Raw genomic sequence first — 9,564 nt, forward strand, 5'->3', positions numbered from 1 at the left:
GACAGGATCATAATTGAATCTTGGCTGTGGGGCTTGTCAAGTGGCTGTGGTCTTTTCATTTCAGCATATATGATAGAGGGCCTGCTGGGAAGAAACATGCACCTGGAAAGGGCAAGATGTTAGTCATAGCCTTGTTTATTGTAAGAATCAGGTAAGAACTGTCTGCACTGGTCAGCATGGTCTGTGATAGCCTATAATTGGTTTCATTGTTCAAAAGCCAGATGTTAGACTTTTATGATGGCTGCATGGGCTTATGGAGGATTAGACATTGTCCGATATGCCATCTGTTATATAAACCATACTGTACAGCTTCCTTATGCTATAGATATTATCGTTTTCCCACCTATTTGTGCCATGCAGTGTTCACTCTGAAAAGCCACAATAGGAACAACTTGAAAATATAAATGCTTATAAGTAGTAGCACAAAGTTGTTGTTTTTTTCTTTTTTAAATTGGCAACACTCTATATATATGGGGCTGAAGTGGTTAATGTCTGTTTTTTAATAATAATCAAAATCTACAAAGTAACTAGTAACGTTTTTAAATAATTGTAGTGGAGTAAAAGTACAATATTTGCCTCTGAGATGTAGTGAAGTAGAGGTAAAAGTACAGAAATTTGGAAATACTCCAGTAGAGTAAAAACACCTCAACATTTTACTTAAGTAGGCCTACAGTACTTGAGTAAATGTACTTAGTAGGTAAAAACGCTGATTACCTTGCCATGATGACTACATGACAAGCCCCCCTCCCTCTCTCTGTTTGTTTGTTTGTTTGTTTGTTTGTGTGTATGTATGCGTGTCTGTCTGTTTGTCTATCTGTCTACACAAGACAGTTGACCCAGATTCACCAAACATAAGTACCCTACAAGACCGTACAAGACAAGTTAATTGAGTTACATGCGTCAGGAGTGGATGAAGAGCTGCGGACATTGGCTACTACTTCTGCAAAAGGGATAGATAGTAGTAGGCTACATGGTCATTGCGCGCACAGACAGCACAATGTTGGAAACCAAATGATCCACGCAATGAATCCTGCGAACGAAACCAGAACAGAGAGAAGTAGTACAGAAACAGAACACCACATCTTTGCAGTCGGCACGTACAAACTCCTGGCTTTTACCATCGGAACGATTGGAGTGTTTGGCTTTTGCAACAACGTCGTTGTCATCGTACTTTACTATAAATTCAAGAGACTGCGGACGCCCACGAATCTGTTGTTGCTCAACATAAGTGTGAGTGATTTACTGGTGTCGGTCACCGGGACAAACTTTACTTTGGTTTCTTGCATCCGAGGCGGTTGGATCTGGAGCTCCACGACATGCGTCTGGGACGGATTCAGCAACAGCCTGTTTGGTGAGGAATCCAGGTTTATTCTCACTTCAGAAACTATAGCCCCGTTTGGAACCTCTCCCTCCCATCACCACAGTATAGCTCCGAGATGAAGTCCCGCTGTGTAGGGTGCCGGCAGAGTGCGAAACCGGCGAACGGTGGCCAATATTGTAGATTCTTACCTTTTCCCGCACATCGTATCCAAAAAGTAAAGGTCGCCCCCCACCCTGCTCTCAGATGTTTGACATTTTAGCGGTATAGACATTTTAAGTGACGGGTTGAAACAAGCGTTTTAGTAAAAAAAAAAAGCCATGTTTTCCCAATGCAATCTTAAGGGGAGATGTAGCCTACAACGCATGCGGACGGGGGTTGACTGGCCACAGGCTGGATAAATAAGCGATTTAAACGCTTGTATCAACCCGTCGGTTAAAATGTCTTGACCGCTAAAATGTAAAACATTTGAGAGCAGGGGGGAATACCTTTACTTTTTGGATACGATGTGCAGAAAAAGGTAAGAATAAACAATATTGGCCACCGTTTGCCGGTGTCGCACTCTACCGGCACCCTACGCAGCGGGACCTCAGGGAAAGGTTCCGATTGGAGAGCTCTCTAACTGACAACATGCCTAATTGAATCCCGCCTGTGTTCTTCCAGCATTAACACATGCATTTGGTGAATGTCGTCTGTCAAAGAATGAAAGAAAATAAACATTTTGTATACTGGTATTATTAGCAATTGCCATCAGAAATAATGACACAATGGACACTAAATTGTTTGCGCACGCCATAATACGCATAATACGCCATAATACGCCATAATAATGCGCTGCGTTATGCGTTTGGCGACCGTTTTTACGCAGATATTGAGACGCAAGGAATTCTAATTAGCCTAGTAACACATGAACAGTATGATGCCAATTCTCACTATTGTTGCGACGACTATTCAAGTATTCATTAATTAGTTATCATTCTGTTATGATAGCTGTATGTCTACTTCAGCTTCTAAATAAACTATACATTAAATGAAACGATATTATCATGTTCAATAGCTCTGGTCCATATGGATATATAGCGTTAGAAGGAGACATGGTTGAAAAAGTACTCAAATTGTTTACTTAAGTAAAAGTATCAGTACTGCAAGAAATACTCAGGCAAGAAATACTCTGTTACAAGTAAAAGAAGAATTCAAAAGGTACTTGAGTAAAAGTACAAAAGTATTGGCATCAAAATAGACTTAATTACCAAATGTAAAAGTACTCATTATGCAGAATGTCCCATTTCAAGTTTTCAAATGTATAAATATATTTTGAAAATAGCAGATCTACAAGCTCACAATGTGTAGCTTGTAGATTGGCTATTTTCAAATGGCCATATATAGGGCTGAAGTGGTTAACATATGTTTTGTAATAATAATCTAAGTAACTTGTAAATACGTTTTCAAATAATTGTAGTGGAGTAAAAGTAAAAGTATTAGAAATACTGTAAGTAAGTAAAGTACAAATACCTCAAAATTGTACTTAAGTACAGTAAGTAAATGTTCTTTGTTGCAACGAGAGAGCTCCTTAACCTATGGACCAGAGCTACATCATGTGCAATTGCTACCAGAACGCTTGCTGCCGCCCACTTACATGGGGAAATTACTAGAAATGTGTGATAATGAGGTAATTAGTTCAAACTTGCAGCCTTGACAGTTCTCTATAAATATGCACAATGAATGATGATTTCCCCTACTCCTGTCATCTGAAAGGGTTTAGAATGTCTTTAAAATTTGAAGGACAGTACATATTCACTATGCCCCTCAGGCAATATGCTTGCATTTCATCCAACATTTTACCCATCAAATATAGTCAGCCCAAGCCATTTATTAACCCCACACACTGCCTCCTTTCATCTTTGAAATGTCATTGAGCAGAAATGACATGGGAAATGCCATCCCTATTTTGGGCATGTCATTCATTATAGGTGGAGATTTTCACACATTTCCAAAAAGTTTTTACTGTGTAGGCCTACTGCATTACAAAAATAGACAGATTATTTTAAAAAGGAGGGAAATCTGTGTTCATTTATCCAATTGAAACTCGGAGAGACTAAAAATGATAACAAATGGGCCCCGTAACAGGGTTGTTCACTCACAGTTAAATCGATAAGGATTTTACTGTACACTCACAGCTCACGCTCATCCACAATAGAGTCAGATAGTCATTTGTGTGAGAACACAGCGTCCTCTTCACACGTGCACCTTATGTGTGTTGTGTGTATGTATTAGACCTTGGTGAGCAATGTGAGCTGTGGGAGCAGACACGTGGCAGGTGAGAATGGAACAATGTGCCTGGGGAGGTCTACACTTGCAACACCGCCACCACGGCACCGAAAGAGAAGCTGTGGGGGGTGAAACTACACAGTAAAATGATCCCCAGTGTTACTTTAACTCTGAGAATGTGCAAATGGGGTCCATTTGGTTATATTTGTACATTTCCCAGAGTTAAATTGATCTGCAGAGGGCCCCCAAGGGCCGCGGTGTTCCACCAGCCGACCGACCCATTAGGCAATTTCAATATGGATTACAGGTACAATGATTAAAGGGTTTGTACCAATATACAAGATTGAAAATCAGTGTGAATCACAGCTGTTGGTCTGTGAGTGGTTATGCCATCTGTTAGGCTTGATGCTTTGATGGGTTCACAATGAAGACAAATGTTTGCATTAGATATCCGTTACATACCATTTAAACAAAACAAAAAATATCTGGGAATCAGAAGGTCGCCACCTGGGCTGCCCAGTATATGTTTTGAAGTGTCACTGAGCAAGACAATTAAGAATAAACCCCTAACAGCGTCCTCCATGCACTCAATATAACCTGAGCAGATCAGCTGGGTGAAGCTGAAACGGAATTGAAACTGAAGCTTTGTTTTTCCTTCTTTTCTTTTTTGTTTTACTTTTCTATTGACCCATATTGAGTATTCGGCATTAAGGACTTCACACGGGACTGACGCTCCTAGTAATTAATTTGTATTGGGAGAGGCGAGCTCAGGTGTGTTTGTGGGGGTCAGTCTGACAGGTGTAGTGACAAGCGGGCGCGATCCCGTGAAATTGTCGCATTCGTGCTCATCTCACGTGCACGCGCGCCCGCGTCAAGAGTTGAATTGTGTTGAACTTTTTCCTATGCTGCCACCACGGCACCGAAAGAGAAGCTGTGGGGGGGGTGAAACTACACAGTAAAATCCCAGTAGAAACACATCTACTCACATGAGGAACGAGTGTCGCTCCCCGTGTGAAAAGCCCTTTACTCAACATGACTGCCTCTCTGCCTCCCCTGCCAGGCATCGTATCGATCATGACTCTGTCCACCCTGGCGTACGAGCGCTACACCCGAGTGGTCCATGCCAGGGTAGTGGACTTCTCCTGGGCCTGGAGGGCCATCACTCACATCTGGCTCTATTCCCTGGCCTGGACGGGGGCTCCCTTGCTGGGCTGGAACCGCTATACCCTGGAAATCCACCGGCTGGGCTGCTCCCTCGACTGGGCCTCTAAAGACCCCAATGATGCCTCCTTTATCCTCTTCTTCCTGCTGGGCTGTTTCATTGTGCCTGTGGGGGTCATGATCTACTGCTATGGGAACATACTCTATACAGTAAGAATGGTAAGCGCTGGTTTGCTCAATGCCCTGTGATGGTCTATAATTAGACTGCATATAAGAGAGTCATAATCCATTATTACTAATGTTAGATATTAGATTTGTTTTTTTTATTTAGTCAGTATTATAAAGGGAAGCAGGGATGGGAATGGAAGGTTGCCAATTAAGGTTGCCTACATACAGTACATGTACACGCAAGGCATGGTTGAAAAAGTAAAAATAAGTTCTTGTATAAGATCCATACAAAAACTCCTTTGGGTATTACTTATTATGAAATATCCCCAGATGAAAAATGGTCTTACTTACTGTTTCTTTTCTTCTGACTAAAACTAAACTTGATTCACTCTCCCATTCATACCGTTCACTCTTATTATCCTACTGTACCCTCAGGGCCAGTCCTGTGCAGTTATAAATAATTTGTACGCTCATTGTTCTCAGTTAAACCCATGCTTATAGACTGTGCCTCACATCCACGTGTGGTACTGATCTAATCAGTAGTACAAGTTATCTTGGTAAGAAAAAAGGCTGTCTGTCCCCAAGGATAAATAGTTTACCTGTTTTCACGGCATGGTGTGTGTGTGTGTGTGTGTGTGTGTGTGTGTGTGTGTGTGCTCACACTGGGTAGCTGTAGATGACTCACTATTTGCTACTGACAATGAGCAGACAATCACTTAATATCAATCTGGACCGTGTAGGCACCCACCCTATGTCTGTTGCAGCTGCTATCCATCTGTTGTACAGAACATAACAAACTCACCATGACGCATCACCACACAGAACAGTAATTCCAGACATTGCTAAACTCAGAGAATTCAAAGAGAACAAATTCTCTAGAGTTTAGTATTTTTTTATTACCTGAACAAAAAACGATTTGGCCGCTTTACCAAAGCATGAACATGGGAGAGTAGGTAGCTGGGATAATAGCAGATGTTTTTCATATAAATTGAAGTTAACATGTTTTATTTTTGATTAAAGAATAAAGTGACACTTGACACAACGCTGCAGCGCTCCAATTCATTTTTATTAATTGTGTTCCATCTCTGGGGAAGTTTTGGTACCAGCTGCTTGTATTTTCATCTACAGACAGTAGATAGTCCAATTCATGCAAGTCATTGGCTTCTAAGGGGAAAAAAATATTATGACTAAATGAGGCAGTACAACTTTTAGATTCATTCATTGATGTATTTATTTACAAAAATGCATACACAATGACATGAACATATTTGTACATATCCGTTTAGTTTGTTTTTTGTTTTTGTTTTTGGGGAGGGGGTAGCCGAGACAATAAATACATTCATACAATTTCAACATAACTAGACAACTGAAAAAGCAACAAAACAAAAACAAATTGGTTCTGTAAATGGAACTCATTGATGGTTAGTGGTTAGGTCAGCCAGCTCTTAATGGAGGACGTGAAGGGCTTGCAGGTAGCACATTCTACATAACTGCTGCAGAGTAATTAGTGGGAGGGGCAATATCCAATCAACAAATTGGAACAGTAAGTTGAGGGGCCTCTTTAGAGCGCACCTCCAAAAGGACTTTCACTGGGGGCACCCAAATGCAAAAAGTTTAACCATACGTCATAAGCAATCTGCACATTAGAATTTGAGATATACTGGCCTAATGGTGCCGCCGAGGAAAGGCCATGGGGTCGTACTAAATGTGATATTTTTTGGTCAAAGTTACATTATTGATGTATTTGAAAATGCATTTTGATGTGCGGATTGACATGCAGATTCGCGAGTGTAATATCTTTTTACCTTTTTGGGTTCTCAGAGTTAAATTAACACCGGAATTACCACTCTTCCAATTTTCTCTTTCTCAGCTGCGCTCCATCCAGGATCTGCAGACAGCTCAGATTGTTAAGATCCTGCGCTACGAGAAGAAGGTGGCTGTGATGTTCCTGCTGATGATCTCCTGCTTCTTGATCTGTTGGACGCCGTACGCAGTGGTGTCCATGGTGGAAGCATTTGGCAGGAGGAGCATGGTCTCCCCCACTGTGGCCATTGTCCCCTCTTTTTTTGCCAAGTCCAGTACGGCCTACAACCCGCTCATCTACATGTTCATGAGTAGGAAGGTGAGATTGACTATTTTTTGGTTTGTTTGGTTGTTGATGAAAAAGTACCTGAAAATGTATATACACGTACATTTCAAAAGTCTCAGTGTCATACACTGTAAATCCTGAGTTTTAATTTGATAACTGTAGTTGTGTAGTCTTATGAGGATTGGGAATTCCCATGCTCATACAGCATGTGTTGGCAGTGGCAGTCAACTCCTTGGAACATGTGCCAAAACCGTGGAAAAACATGTGGCAAAGCACGAATAGTAAGAAGATAGGTAAATTGTATTCGCACTGCCAGATAACTCATTTGATTAACACTAATAAGCGATAAAGGGAAGTGTGCAAATTATTTGTGCAGGAGGCAGTAATCCCATAATTGGGAAAGGAAATCGTTAGGTCTCTAATAAAGGCTTGGTCTGTTTGGCAAACTGTGTTTCTGCTATCTTGTGCATTTGATACTGATAAGAAATCACAGCTACTGTAATTATACTCACTGTTTAAAAGGCTGTTCACACCGGCAGTGAAACAACGGACGAGTCTGTGTTGATCATTCAACGTCCTCATCAGCTGCAGCTGGTGAGTTTGATGAACCTGCTGACAGCATGGCCTGCAATATAAGATAATATTCAGAGCGGAATATTATCTTAATATTGCATGGCCAGTATTTGAAGGCTTATCGCAAGCCTTGTGCTTCCTCAAAGAAGGATCGTACTACTCTGGAAAGTTAATTACAACAGCTACATGTTTCTCCATGTTGATATTGGTTGATGTTTACCACAAGTTGTTTCTGAATGACGTTGTAATGGAAACTTTTCCACGGTTGCTTTGCAACAAGCTTTGTGCTCCGTCAACATTTGTTGTTTTGCCGCATAGCAAATGTCAGTGTGAACATCCCCCTAAATATCACATTTTTTTCCACTCTCCATCCCCTCATGCCGCCTCATCCTCTGACAGATCCGGCGCTGTCTGCTGCAGCTGCTGTGTTCGCGAATCTCATGGCTGCAACACAGCGTCAAGGACCGCCCGCTTGCTCCAGTCGTGCGGCCCATCCGTCCAATCGTCATGTCACATGGGTGTGGGGGTAGGGACCGGCCCAAAAAGCGGGTGACCTTCAGCTCCTCCTCCATTGTCTTCATCATTGCCAGTAATGACACCCACCAGCAGCTGGAGATGACCTCCAGGAATGGTGACGCTTCGGAGGTCAACATCATCCAGGTTCGGCCGCTGTGATTCAGGATCTTTTGAGGGATCGTGCTCCAGTTTAACCTGTCTCTCTTTCGAGTATGCCTTAGGACAATTCCAAGCCAAATTAACCCTATCTGACCTCATAAGATGGCTTTCTTTTCTGCCACTTACTTTTTTCAGGATCCATTGTTGTAGACTTTTACAGGTAATTCTGAAAATCCAGTCAGTCAGATGCATTTCCTGTTATTGTTTCATCTCAGCATTATAGTACAGCACTACTGTACTACAACCTGTACATAGTAGTATTATGGAGCTTTTACACTGCATGGTACTGGGTCAACGTGACTTGACTCGTTTCTTGTTTGTTTTTCCATTGGGCAAAAGAATTACTTAGTACCTGGTACTTTTTTTGGTTTCACCTCTGGTCAAGGTTCCAAGCCAGCTGAGGCTGTACCAAAAGTTGCCGTGAAAACAGGGCATGCTAATGATTGTTCTGAGAGAATCTTGACTAGCATTACGACAGACTAGCCGTTATAAATGTGAAATATGAAACAATATTGAGCTATTTCTCGCTTAAAATGTCATCAGAAAATGTTTCTGTTTCAGCGCTCAGTGGAAAATGTACTGGTATGTGGTACCAAAAGCAAGTATAGTCAAGTAGAGTACCATGCTGTGGAAGCGCCATTACGCTAGTCTCAGTAATGGCATTTCCCATGGTCTAAAATCAGTTGTGGTCACATACCACCATCATTTCAATAGCACAATTGTCATTAACACTATGTATGACTATGAACCTCTGCTTGGCTCAATCTGTTGAATCTGTGAATGAGTAAAAGCCTTAGCTCTTCAGCCACAGAATGTTGCTCACAAATGCTCATTATTGTATTCAATAAAGAGATCTTATTTTTACACTAGATGTGTGCTTTTCTTATCATCTCGTGTCATTGATTGAATATTTTATTAGGCAAAATCCAAGTGGGCAGCCTTCATCAGGGAAATGGTATTTGATGGAATTTACTTTGTGACCATATTGGAGTGTAATTAGATGAGAGGACTGGCCCCATAGGCAGCTGCAGCGAGAAATCCCTTTCATAATCTCCTTGTCTATCAGCTGTGAATAGATGAATAAAGTGATAATTACCTCATTCACTTGTGACTGAGTAAATGTAAGCAAATTAACTAGTGGACCTTGCGGCCATTGTAATTTGTGAATTTGTGATAATTATGACTTAAAATCAGTGGCTTAACATTTAATTTCAGTTAATTTTTCAATTAGTTACTGTTAGAATTCCACATAGATGCCCTACATACCCCCAATACAGGTCTCACCAAAAGAGAGGCGCAGTAGATTCAGAAC

At 41.4% G+C, this 9,564-nt stretch overlaps 1 protein-coding gene across 1 annotated transcript; it reads left to right on the top strand.

Moving 5' to 3' along the window:
• Positions 1–1,023: 1,023 nt before the first annotated feature.
• On the top strand, positions 1,024–8,252 carry opn3 (opsin 3; the record flags this gene model as incomplete). The annotated part of the gene is made up of 4 exons (XM_080448787.1): positions 1,024–1,351; positions 4,647–4,966; positions 6,786–7,037; positions 7,977–8,252. 4 exons carry the CDS (start codon positions 1,024–1,026, stop codon positions 8,250–8,252), a joined length of 1,176 nt encoding a protein of 391 aa, XP_080304913.1.
• Between the last annotated feature and the right edge of the window lie 1,312 nt (positions 8,253–9,564).

Source organism: Gymnoscopelus braueri, assembly GCF_963280865.1.
Source record: "Gymnoscopelus braueri genome assembly, chromosome: 14".
Taxonomy (NCBI): Eukaryota; Metazoa; Chordata; class Actinopteri; order Myctophiformes; family Myctophidae; genus Gymnoscopelus; species Gymnoscopelus braueri.